Source organism: Canis lupus, chromosome 12 (assembly GCF_048164855.1).
Source record: "Canis lupus baileyi chromosome 12, mCanLup2.hap1, whole genome shotgun sequence".
Lineage (NCBI taxonomy): Eukaryota > Metazoa > Chordata > Mammalia > Carnivora > Canidae > Canis > Canis lupus.
In genome coordinates this window covers 57,735,258-57,748,925 of record NC_132849.1, presented here as the reverse complement: position 1 = coordinate 57,748,925, position 13,668 = coordinate 57,735,258, and the positions used below count along the sequence as shown (strand labels likewise).

Genomic DNA, 13,668 nt, shown 5'->3' with positions numbered 1-13,668 from the left:
CCAATTCCCTTTCCCTAGTCCTGTCCTCAGCTACTCCAGTGAGACCTTCCAGCCCTGAAACAGCTCTTGCCAACGGAGAATAGCCCCTTGGTATTAAATCCAAAGTTCCACCTAACTATTCATTTAATACAAATTTATTAGATAGCGACTAGGTGCCAGGCACGGTGGCACATGCTGTATGTACAGCAGTGAACAAAATGAAGCAGACCAAAAATAAAAAATATCCCTATTTTTACAGAGTTGCATTCTGGTATGGGATGGAGGGCAAACAATAAACAAACAAAAAAAGCACTATGAGTATTTATGGATAAAATAATATGATATCTGGGATCAATATATTTCAAAGTAATGGGGCCAATGGACAGGAGTAACCACAAAACAAGAGAAGTTTTATTGTTAATCGCTGAAGCAGGTGATGGGTACATGGAAGCTCATTAAGCTGTTTTCTACTTTGGTGTACGTTTGAAATTTTCCATAATAAAGAGTCTTTTACAAGCACACTGTACTGGGTATCTGCTGCAGTAAAGGCATGGGTAGCGTGGGGGGCAGGGGCATGACTGTTTTACATAGGGTAGCTGTGCCCTGAAGTGTGACAGACATGCCAATGGCCCGCCGAGGAAGAGCACGCCAAGCAGAGGAAATGCATCTGCAAAGGCTCCAGCTAAAGAGAATGACTGGTGTTCTAGAAGCCGCAAGGTCAGTGCAATGATGATGAGTGAGTGGAGGACACTGCAGAAGGGGTCAGGTCACACTGTGCCTTGGAGGCTGGGAGGGCTTTGGCTTTTATGGAGAGACTAAGCCACTAGAGGGTTTCTAAGAAAGGGAGCTGATCTGAATTAGATTTTAAATAAGCTTCCTCTGGTCAGATGGGATCATTACTTCCTCACCCTACACTCGCTTTGCTGGGGTCAGCCCTATCAGCCAGTGATAACTCTATCCCTGCCTTTACTGAGGCCAAATGCCTCAAGGCCATGTCCAGCTCCTCTCCTTCATCCTCCACAGCCAGGCCAGCAGCAGATTCCTCACCCGAAGTGCCATGGTTCCCCTGCCCATGACCTGGTAGAGGCTGCTCTGCTCATGGCCGCTGGAGAGTACTTGCTGTGGGTCTTCCATGAGATGAAAACCCATACATTTGTCTTAGGAACTTTTTAATAATTATAGTTGCAGGCATAATAACACACTCCATAAATGGTACTGAAAAGTACATCATTAAGAACAGCCCAACTATGTTACAAAATATTTGCTTCTTTTGACAAAATGGTGGATCCTACAGATAAAGCCAAAACTATATTCTAACTAGAACACTGAAATTCTCTCAAATTCCATATGCAAAAAAGGGGAACAAATAACTGAAATGAAATTTAGATTGCTTTGCTAAAATGGGTGTTTCATACAATTACTATGTCCATTTAAAAAAATAAGTTGGGTTACAGGGTGCCTAGGTGGCTCAGTCGGTTAAGCGTCTGACTTGATTTCGGCTCAGATCATGATCTCAGGGTCCTGGGATCGAGCCGTCTTGGGCTCTGCACTCAGTAAGGAGTCTGCTCGAGTATTCTCTCCCCTTTCCCCCACCTCTCCTCCCACTCACACACGCTATCTCTCTAAAATAAATATTTTGTCAGAAGCGATCACTTTTCTCTCTGTAGCATTCCAGTTGTTCTCTCTTTACATCTCAGGTTGCATTCATAGGTTTCCAGAGTCTTTGAAAGTTACCTAGGTAAGTTTGGGGGACCAGATGATTCAAGAACCCCCTACTTTTCCACCATCTTGCCTCCCCAATAAATTAATCTTTAAAAAAAAGAAGAAAAAAGATGTCTTTTTTTGGCATAACCATCAATAGAGAAAGAGTTAGCTTATGGATCAGCCATGTAATAAAATACTCTGAGGTTTATACACAAGAATGAAGTACATCTCTCTGTATGTCCATACTTGAGAAAATTAGTTATAAAAACCAAGATGAAGAACAGCATAAATAGTATGGTCCCACTGCATTACTAAAACAAATGGGTATATAGTTGTTTATAAAAACAGAAAAATATTTAAATAAATATAGCTTACACTATCAGGAGTTATTTCAGCGGGATTAGATGGGGTAATTTATTACAATGGGTATAGGTGACTTTGATAAAATAATTATTTTCTAATAAGAGTTTTTAATTGAAGTATAACATGCATACAGAGAGGTATGGAAGCCATGAGAGCAGCTTGCCATACAGGGTAAGGTGCAGAACCAACCAGAGCCCAGATGTCCTACTGTGCCCTCAGCTACTTTCCCTGCTCACCACCCTGACTGCTTTGAAAACAACTTCCTTTTATTTATTTATTAAACACTTGGACATTTTATTTTCATTTTAAAAAAGATTTTATTTATTTATTCGAGAGAGAGAATAGAAAGGCAGAGAGAGAAGGAGAAGCACACTCCCCATTGAGTGGGGAGCCCAATGTGGGGCTTGATCCTGGGACCCCCAGGATCATGACCTTAGCTGAAGGCAGATGCTTGACCAACCGAGCCACCCAGATGCCCCCACAATTTTCTTTTAAATAGTTGGTAAAAAATATATTTAGGCATCAGGCCAGGGATATTAGAGAATGAGGGAGATCTGGAGCACGACTGGGGGAGAAGCCATTATTCATTCAGCAGCCCCCAGGATGGTCCTGTTGTGAAAGCCAAGCCCCTACTCTTTAGGCTGGGCCTGGCCCATGACCGCCTGTGTGTACCTTCTGCATGTACCATTACAAACAAAAACTACCGAATATGAAACCTGTGTTTCGGAGGAAGGTGAGGATTGTAGCATGTACTTAAAGAATCTCAACCCTGCAGAGATGGGGCTGCTACAAGGCACTGAGGACGGAGCCTGGGTGCCTGGAGCAGGTTATCTGCAACTCTGTTTGTAAAGTTTCCCTGACCGTCCATCACAGATTCAGCTCAGATCCTCCACCTCCCTTTCAGGAATCCCCCAGAACAAAAGCTGGGGGGCACCACTACCCTAGAAGAACCTCAGTACTAAGCAGTATTAAGATATCTGTTCGGTTCAGAGGGGTGTGTGCCAAGGTGAGGGAAGGGTGGCAGCTGAGAGACAAGCTGTACCAAGTACTTGTGAGCCTCATGCTGTGCTCAATGAGTACCCAACACAAGTACCTCATCTCATCCTCACGAAAATGAAGTACTGGGCTCACGCCAGAGGAGGAGCTGAGACTCAGGGAGGGTAAACAGTCAAGGCTCTGAAGGGGTGGGCAGCAGGGCTGGGGCTGAACACTGGGCTGGGCTGGTTCCACTGCCCTTGGCCCGATGATGCTGACGCCCGTCTTCGAAACACCCTGGCTCACCGAGCACACGATCGCGCCCCACTAGCCCATGGCACTGCGTCTGGGGGTTAATACCATGGCATACAGGCTCTCCACTCTGCAGTGAGGACCCCCCCAGGAGGAGGGAAAGGAAAAGAGAGGCAGGGAAGGTCAGGAGGAGGTGGGGCAGACCCTGGCCTCCGGCTACAGGTCTGCAGCGCAACCACTCACCCCTGGGAAAAAACTGCAGCAGGCGGTGGCCTTCCGTGACTTCTGAAGTTCCCCTCTCTAGGAACCCATCAAGGTGGGAAACAAGGAAGAGGAATAGCAGAGAAGCTGAGGCCCCTCCTTTGGGAAGAGGGAGCTCATCAAAGGAGTGTCCTCAAGGGGTAGGAAGCCGAAAGAGCAGAGCAGGTGGTACCAGGCATGGAAACAGGTGGGAAATAGGTGGCCCAGGTAACAACACTCCTTCCTGTGACGGTATCTGTCCACACACACACGTCAAACACACACACCTTTTTTTCTAGAAGCAGACTGCACTTCTTAGGCCTCAGAAGTGGACATATGTCTGTACAGAAGCTACAGAGATATGACGGGGACAGGACAGGAAGGAAAGAGAGGAGAGACCAAGGGCTAAGGAACAACGTTGCCGTAGGACAAGAAGAGGGGGAGACAGACCTGCCTAAGTCTGGGGCCCTGGACCCAGGTGTCCCTGAGGCCAGTTAGACATCCTGCAGCCTGGTTCTGCTAGCACATTCTGCCTTTGTGCTTATGCATTCTCAGTCAGATTCCATCATGTAAAGGCTAAAGAGCCCCTGTTCCAGTTGTACATAAAGAAAACACACATTAATACCTGAAAATCCAGAGAAACTAAATTCAGTTGTCAAATTAATTCAAAGAATGGATCTTTCTCAACGAAACTATTCAAATGAAAAGTATTTATTTTTATAAATGTTTTTCTCCAGCCAGTTTATCTCAAATTGCACTTAAGAAACAGAAAAAAAAATCTGTAATGAATCCTGTGAAAAGTTAAAAGAAAAACCAGTAGCTTCCATTTCTGGTTTTAGGTTATTACCATTAAATTATATTCTCTTGGTATAAAAATATTTTTCAAAAAGTCCCAAACATGTCAACAAGCCACAAACCTACTACCCACGTGTAACTGTGAACACGGCCAACACCGACAGATGTTGAAACAGGAAAGAGGTTTCTGGGGGGTCAACGGTTAAGAAGCAGTAGATGCCACAAGGAAAAAAGTCCCCAGGACACGGTCAATCTTAACTTGCAGCTCAGGACAACCTGCCATTTGGTGGTACACGTTTCACAATATTGACAAACAACAATCTGTTCTACATGATTGAAACCACAGGAAAGCAGACAGTGTTTATGCGGAACAACTTACGAGAAGCGCCCCGGGGGTGGTGCACTGCCCAGTGCAGGGAAGGGGGCAGCATCCAAGCCCAACACAGAAGGCACCGGGACGAGCTGCCGAATGTTACCTCACACAGAGACCAAGAATTTATGTGTACTTTTAAAGTGCGTTCCTGTGTGTTTAACGTGCTCCAACAATGACCTCCCGAATTGCACGCAGGATTGTTTCCAGATTCAATGAAACGGCCGTCCGCGTCTGTGTCGGGACTTGAGGTGACCGGCTGAGCGACGGAGTGTTTTCCTTTCTTGTCGGTGCAGCTTCTCAGCCTCCTGCTGCTTCTTCTGCTGTTCGGACTAAAGGAGAAAATTACATGAGAGAGAAAGAGAAAGAAAACCCCAACGTCCCCTGTTGTAAGCATCAGAATCCCACGGCACAGCCCAGTTGCAGGGGCCACGCCGGCCGGCCCTGGACTCTGCTCCCACAATGCTGTCCTGTTCACAAGCCAGAGCCATTCGTCTACTTACACTGCCCCAAACGCAAGACAAATATTGAACACGTACTAAAGGTGTACTATAACCCACCATGATTAAGTATCATTCACCAGGACTGGTCCCAAAGAATTTTTGGCTGTTTCCAAAAAGTCCAACTCCCCTCAGAAGGCAGAGATCTGCTGCCATTAACCACTGACAAGGGCTCAGCAGACAAGTGGCCTGCAAGTCCCTGGCTGGAGTGAGCACACAGGTTTACAGGCTGATGGCTCCAAGGGCATGTCGCCTGGGGTGACACCCGTGCTGGCAGAGTGGAGGGGCCCCCTCCCCCCCAATTAGGCCCGTGGCTGCCAGCAGCAGTTCTTGGAGAGAAGAGAGCCAATGCAGAACCCACGATGGAGGTCAGAGCCGTATGATTTTAAAATCACGTTTGATGGCTCTGAGGGTACCAACCCTTGAATGCAAAACTCAAAAAAATATCCTTAGCCAGTGGAATGGCACAAAAGGTAAACCAAGAGAGCACTGTTGGGGCATAAGTTTTAAAAGTTGAAAAGCAATGCCTTATAGACACCTATGAGGCTTGCTTCACACCGGTCTGCATTATTCTGTGCACCTAAAAATATTCCTTTGTTATTTTGCTCTTGAAGGAGAAGTCTGTATTTGTCGCCAGGGGGTATTACTCAATATTTTAAAATCAAAGAGTTGAGAGGTAAGGGAGTAGTGGGGAAGGAGAGCAATCTGTAAGACCCAGAACCAACGAGTCCCCTAATCCAGGAGCTCTGAAAATGAGAACAAATAAATCCTTAAGTTCTTTTTCTGATGACTATTACTCTTCAAGAGCCCCACTAAATCCTGCCCTGTACATCCCTCCCCAGCACAACGCCCCTTCCTCTGCTTGGCTCCACCTCTGCTCCTGCTGCACTGTCGCTCTGGGCCCCTTCAGCCCATTCCTCAGGCAACATCCACAGTGAGTTTTTAGAAATATAAAGGGTCAGTCTTCTGCTAAGTAAAACTCTTCAACAGCTTTCCACGGTTCTACTGAGAATGAAGGATAAACACTGGCTGTGGCCCACTCACAAGGCCCTCCAGGACTGAGCTCCGCATAGTTTCTGCTCTGATGCCACTCTTTCCCTCTGATCTCGTTTTACACACAGAGGCTCTTATTCAGATCCTCGAGTGTGCCTGGCTTCCTCCCTCCTCAAGCAAGAACTTCGCCTTGGTGGTACCCTGTGCCTGGCACCCTGCTTGACCCCTCAGAGATTCGCTCGACTTAAAGACGCAACCCACACATCACCTACCCTTCCCTAGCCCCTCTGTCCAGGCCAGGCCCCACCTGACACTCTCACGGCACCCTGTCCCCTGCTGGAGCACCTGCCACCACTCCACTGACATAACTGGGTGTGTCCTCCTTTCAACAGACTGAGAATTGTGGCAGCAAGGACCCCATCGGCCTTGTTTTGTGTGTCCTCAGCACACACCACAGAGCAGATATCTGACACGCACTTGTTAATGGACTACTCGACAAACCTGGAGGAACCCACATACCGAACCCACATACCGGCACATCATACAATGGTAACAAGACCCTTGTAAGATCAACAAACACTGGTTACTCCATATTTTGTTTCTTCATGTTAAAAAGTATCCCCAGAAGCATTTCTTGTCCAAATGATCTCAGAACATGATATACCAAATAAAGATAAAACAGGGTGCACAGGCGCTTCTAGGTTGGGCGCTCCTCTGCACCTTCAGCGTGGACATCAGTCCTAGGCATTTCCCCACCAGTCTGGTGCAGAGCAATCTCCCGGGAGCACTGCTCCCTCTCCAGCACCATGTTTTTGCAGAGCCCTCCCTGCCAGGCCTTCCCCACAATGGTAGGAGCCTCCAGAGGAGCCTGTAAGCAGCAGCGACTGTCCCGCAAAGCCCCACTCAGAAAGGAACACTCGCCTGTCTCTCTCTGGAAGGCTGTTTTGGATGATGTCAGCACCACCTGCCCAATCCCGCACGACCGGTGGGCCAGATGCTCATCTTCCAAGTTTCCTTTCCTTCTGCTTCTGAGTCCTGCTGTGGCTGCTGGCTCACTATCACCAGCAGGCTGGCCCAGAGAAGTAAGGGATGCAGACATGTGCAAGCCCCCATGCCTTATTAGCAGCAGCCTGGTCAACAGTCTGATGACAAACTGCAGTACAGGAAATCTGAAAATTGGACCTGGGACCTAATCCTAGTTTTGCCACTACACAACTGGAAATAATACTAAAGCACAAGCTTTCCCCTTATATTTTATTCATGTATTAGAAAGTATGTGTGAGGGGTGCCTGGCTGGTTCAGTCGGTGGGGCATGTGACCCTTGACCATGGTGTTTTGAGTTCAAGCCCCACATTGGGTACAGAGTTTACTTAAAAAAGGAAAGTATATATGAAAATCCTGGGGAAACTTAAGAGTTTACCTAAATATATCACACATCTAATATCAAAGAAGACTTACTACTACATAAAGTCCTAATTATTCCTAGGTAAAAGTGAGATTTAATAGTTAAAATTTTGTTACTCTAATGATACAAACAGGCAAAATCAAACATTAATTGATAAATTTCCCCAAATTGTTTCATAGCCTCTGCTTGACTCAACCCTTAGTACTTCTTTGGTTTTTAGCAAAAAATAATAATTTCAGAGGCATCTTATTTTCATTTTACCACAAATTATATAAGCCCTAGATAGTCAGGACTTTCACTTTACAAGGCCGCACCTCAGGTGGCCCAATGACGCAGAAACCACACTGACTGCTAGCTTCACACCAACAGCGCCAACTCCTAATCACTAAGGTCCCGCCTCCCTCAGGACACCAGAAGCCAGCCTGGCTCTGCCCCGGGCTCGAGCTCTGCCCCTGCCTCAAGCTCAGGCTCTGGCTCTGGCTCTGCCCCTGCCTCAGGCTTGGGCTCGGGCTCCGCCCCTGCCTTGGGCTCAGGCTCAGGCTCTGGCTCTGCCTCGGGCTCTGGCTCTGCCACGGCCGAGCTGTGCGCTCACTCCCAACCCAGGAAGAGCTCTGGCTGCAGAAAAAGTGCTAGAACAGGAACATGGCTTCCTCAATAGGGGAAAAGCTTGGGAAGGCTGTGCTGAAGTCAGACACACTATACGGCACTACTGGAAGCCTATTTTCCTTCCTTGAATTAACAAAATCACATTAAAAAACTTACCCTCTTTAACGTGAATGTCAACTGTTTGCTGCCAACTGTGGTGTCTGATACGCTCAATGTGCCATTTTTTGCTTCAAGTTTCAAACGATCTTCAAGGGTTTTACTATAGGAGAATGAAGAGAATGACACATTAATTAGCATCATGTTTTGATTTAGCATTTGAAACAAGTTTTAATTAGAATGGATCACACGAAGGAAATCTGTTACACTTGTGGGAAAGACAGAACATGGCATTCACTTAACATAATCGAGGAAAGAATCAGGGGCAGACAGTCATTGCTCATGCTCAATAGATACAAGCAAAAAGAGCAGCTGCCAAAACACCCGCTAATTTAGCATTTTAAGTGGTGGTTCCAAATATATTTTCAATGGTTGCTACTTATCTTACTAAATCACATTTCTGAAGCCAACACGCAAGGAGCGGTATTTCTGAAGCCTATAATTTACTGTAATGGTCAGTGGCACATACGCTTCTGAAGCATTTCATACTTAAACCACACACGAGGCAGGCGGCGGAGTGCTTCACGCTTTTGCACCTCAGGCACGTCTCCAAGGGAGCGAACACAGATCCTCTTCCAGGTGAAGCCATGGAGAAGTGCCATGCGAGTCCAGTGGATCCCTTAGCTACCCTCACCACCCACAGCATGAACAATTTGAAACATGAGTCCGTCTGCCTATAGACAGTGAGCAAAAGCACGGCGGGTAAATTCTATCCAGTTCGGTCTGCTCACTCACTGCTACTAGGTGCCTTTTCCTTCCAAATTTTTCCCTGAATTAGTATTTCCATATACTTTACCCCGACTGTTTCATTTCGTTCCTTGCTCATGTCTCCCAGACTTTTCTAGGGTCTCTCTGTATAATCTGTGTCCTGCAATCCTGTCCTCGGCACCATTACTGCCACCCTACCTCGGCTTTATAATCGAGATGTTCACTCTGTCTCGTACGTATAACACTTCGTGGCATGTTGCAATAATATTGTTTTACTATAAAATCGAAACAGTGGTCCCTTCTGTGAACTGAGTTTGGAGGGAAAAACTGGAATTAAGCTTCAAGACAAAGACTTGCAGTAAGTTTTCACTTTGGCTCTAACGCTCAGAGATGCAGCCAAAGCAGCAATCCCCCCACCGGCACCCGTGAGGAAAACAGGAGGAGAGGGTAGAGGAAGCAAGAGGGAAGGAATACGGTTCTCTTTTCTTTCCTGTTCCCTCTTCCAAAAAAGTCAACGTGCTTCCCTTTCCAGTCCTCCTTGTACCAACCTAAGTTGAATGTACCCCTTTTGAGTTAATAGTAAAAAACTGGACTGATTTTAAAAAGTAGCTGAATTGGGCGAAGGGTTTTCTTTTGCCTGAAATACGATCATCGTAACTAATTACTGAGCAGAACGCTGCTTCTAAATGGCCCGCAAGATAAAGTGATGCTCCTTTGAAATTCCGCAGGAAATGTTTGATGTTCGCACCATGAGAGATTTATCTCCAGTTTATGACTAGTAGTAACGTACTGAACATGCCTTCTTTATATAACTTGAGACGTGAAGTGGTTAGCATAAAAGTGGCACTCTTTTCTAAGCAATAATGTTATTAAGAAGCACTTTTAAAGTACTTTTCATCTTCAAAGTGCTTTACAGACGAACTAATTAATCCTTTCAACATCCCTGAGACACAAGTATTTATCCTTTATAGATGGCAAGAAGGGAGGTGAGGCGCTAAATGACTCGCCCCAGGCCATAGGAGGACTCAAGTCTAAAACCAGAATTCCGATTTAAGAATTTCTGGTTTCCAGGAGTGTGTCAGACCAAACCTGATTTATAAAGTTTTGTGTAGGAAATGTTCCACAAAGTCTTCCAAGTGACAAGCTTCTACATGACAGACTGAATGAAACAAAGATCTAGTTTAGTTTTTTTTTTTTTTAAAACAAGAACTCAAAAATGAAGTGTAAAGGGACACCGGTGTGGATGTGATTGTGTCAGCCTAAGCAAATTCCTCAGCCTGTTCGTGCCATTTCTGTTCTTTCCCTTCATGGCTGCTGAAGGGTGGCACACAGCAAACACTAATTTGGGAAGAAAGTCACTTTTCAAGTAAATTGTGGGCAATTACTATGCTTTTAAGAATGACCTTATTTCCTCCATGACAGGGTACATAAATTCTGGTTTTCTCTCAATGTACTTTCGATGTGTACTTGTAAAAACTTGTTCTGTCTGGACTACTTGGAAAGACAAGCTGAGTTTTAGAACGAGCCATGGCAAAAGATCAGACACAGGCACTGAGCGTGGAGATTTCTACATTAAAGCAAGTTCCACTTCCCGCCCTTTGAAAGTCAGTTTACGGTATGTGGCTGCTAACCAGCAGTTCTAAGCCAGCTATTTGAGAATGAATTCAGTCGGAGGTGATTTAAGATGCAAATACCTGAAAACTGTCTACTGCAACAGAGGAACAAAATGCAGAAATCCCTAAATAAGGTGAAGAATTTTAGGGGAAAAAAAATGCCACTGTCACATGATGAACAGCCCCTCACCAATCTGTGGAGATGGCCAAGAAGACAGACGTGGGCTTCCAACCTTTGTCAACCTTCTAAAGGCTGAAAGGATGGAATGATTTAGCACAGGACTACGGACAGGGCTTTGGCGGAGGGAATAGGAATTCTCAGCTAGGCGACCTTTAAACGAAGGTGGGCAGCAAATACAAGGAGAAACATCAAATTAGATAGATACTTATTATATGCCTCAGGAAGTAATGCTCAACTTGAGTTTTTAAAAATCACTCTCTGTGGAGGCATGTGCGTTAGTACAGCATTCATAGGACTTAACTCAAAAGAAAGGACTCGCTCCTTCACAGTCTATACTCTGAAGGGGAATAGGCAGGCGGTAGAGAAACGGAATCTACAGATAAATGGAAAATGTTAAATACTCTGTTTAGAGCCAACTAACTTTGAAAAATATTTACAGATCACTGAAAACTCCATCTTCATGCTTTCTGTTTACATGAGTTCCTCAAAGCCCATCTCAGGTGATGTGAACTGAAGCAACCAGGATACCTGGATACCTCATCTAGCAGCTCTGTTCATATTTAAAGATTCGTAACATCCACTGTTGTTGCAAGTCAGAGCTCAAAGCCTTTCTCCAGGGCGATGCGGCCATATCACAGACCCTTTTGATCCAGCAAGTTCCATGCCTAGGGTAGTTCAGTCTATAGGAATCCCTGCACATGAGCACACATTTATCATTGTGGAAAGGGGTAAGAGGAAAACAAGAAACAATGTAAATATCTCAAATCAGAGAATGTTACGTATGTTATGGCCCAACCACCTTATGAGCCATTTTAGGCATTACTGGGAGTTTTATGTGTTATTGAGAGGCCTACACGTACTAGAAGGATAAATGTTCCAACTCATTGCTACATGAAGAGAAGTTCATCAGTAATAGGATCAGTAAGGCCCCTTCACGTCTAGAACAGAATAGCTAATCTGTACACGTGCAAACATGCGCCCACAGGAGTGACTTGGTTCTAGAAAGGCACACACAGCAGAGACCTCAGGGAGGGAGTGAGGGGGTAAAAGGGAGACTTTCACGTTTTATTCCATATTCTTAAGTATTACAATGAAAATATGCTTATACATCACCTGAGTGCATATTAACTTGAGTGATAAGAGATTATTTTTTTTCTAAGTGCAACTTTGGAATTAAACTGCTTTCAAGATTAAATTAAAAATGCTTCTATTAAAATAAGACTGTGTTCCTTCAGCTCTCATCCACTGGCAGTGAGGAAAATTAGCTGAAGAGTAAAAACTGGCCATGGTTCATCCACAAGCAGATAAAACTGTGGGCGTGATAAGCGGCCTCCCATGAGCTACTAAAACCACCTGATGAAGAAGGCGAATTCCTCCAAGGTAGGAAATGTCTCTGAAATCTCTGCATTTCCAAGACAGGCCACAGACTAGGTGCTTCCAAGAATGCCTTCCCACTGACGGGCCGCCTGGCAGGGAGAGGAGAAGAGGCACCCCCACTCTGAGGTGCAGGAAGCTGTGTTCTAGACCTCTTCTCCAGGCTTACCGGCACAACCCGGCCAGCACCTCCATTAGGCCCTGCGGACCTGCCTGCCTCCACTCCCATAACTGGACAGGCCAATGTGCCTGGAATCCTGACAGGCCGGCAGCATGAACTTCCCTGCTTTCCACCTGCAAACGTAATTATTCCCACCCATCCTGACAGCCTCCCCTTGGTCTCTGAGGAGGTAACCCCTGTCCTTCTGAGGCTGTCTCCTTGGCCTGTGCCCTGGCCCATCCCCTCCTGACTGCTTACTGAACTCAGCTCTGCCAACTGACTTTGGTGTCTCAAGTCACTGTCTGCTGCCACGGGTAATCCTGCTCTGCCCACAAACACATTCTATCTCTAATAGCCGAAAAAACTTTCCCCATCAAGTTATTGGCTTGGACTCCTTCCTTTTTCTGCCAAACTTCTTGGAAGAATCATCTACATTAATTACTCACAATATTTATTATCTCTATTCATTCATCAGTCCATGGCAATCCGACATTTGGGCTGGTGCCTGAGAAGCTGGTCCCAGCAAGACAATCTTCCTAATGGCTTTCCTCTGTTCAGGGAACTCCCAGCCCCACTGCACATTTGTGCCACACCCTCTGTGCCATTTTCTTCCTGCTTGGCTCCTTCCAGCTTACATCTCTGAAAACTCCTCAGTGATCTTTACTAGCTACCTTCCCCTCTGCTTGTCCAAGTTGGGATTGTTAGCATGTGGCTGTCAGTATTATCAGTGACAGCTCTAAAACTACCTGTAGTACTTTGTGTGCTGTTTATTTTCCTAAAGAGAGGCATGTGGTTTTTATCACAGACTCAAGAAAAAAATACCTGTTGCTCCCAAGGGGCTCCACTCTTCACCCTCAATGCATCCTACACACTGAGTCGATCTTCCTCACCCTGTGGTCTCAATCACACAGGGAAAGCTGCTTTCTCAGCGCTGTATCTCTAGTCCAGCCCCTGGGTCTCCGTTTCTCTACTGAACATCACCAAGAAGACACTTAATGTGCTGATAGCCAGCTTAGTACTTGTGGCCTTAAACCTGGTTTTCATTCTGTATTCTTGCTCTTGATGGCAACACTGCCAGACAGTTCAATATCATCCAACTACCTCTTTTTCCTTCGCTATTACATTAGTAACTGAACAATGTTGTGATGTATGTCCATTTTCCTTTCCTATTCTTAGACAGTCTTGTGGATAATTTGGGCTCAGGATGGCCTGGTCATCTCTATCCCACAGTGCAGGCTTTTATCACTTTTGACTGGGACTACTGAATAGTCTGTTAGCTGACCTCAGGAGCCCC

General features: G+C 45.7%; 1 protein-coding gene across 1 annotated transcript in view; it reads right to left on the bottom strand.

Annotated features, from left to right (window-relative positions):
* Window positions 1-4,208: 4,208 nt before the first annotated feature.
* NOL10 (nucleolar protein 10) overlaps window positions 4,209-13,668 on the bottom strand; it is an 83,708-nt gene continuing 74,248 nt past the window's right edge. Inside the window, exons 20-21 of the mRNA XM_072771096.1 lie at window positions 8,339-8,441; window positions 4,209-5,010 (exon numbers count right to left, since the gene is read on the bottom strand). Of these exons, the coding sequence (XP_072627197.1) occupies window positions 4,891-5,010; window positions 8,339-8,441 (223 nt within the window). The 3' untranslated portion in view covers window positions 4,209-4,890. The remainder of the gene's footprint in view (window positions 5,011-8,338; window positions 8,442-13,668) is intronic.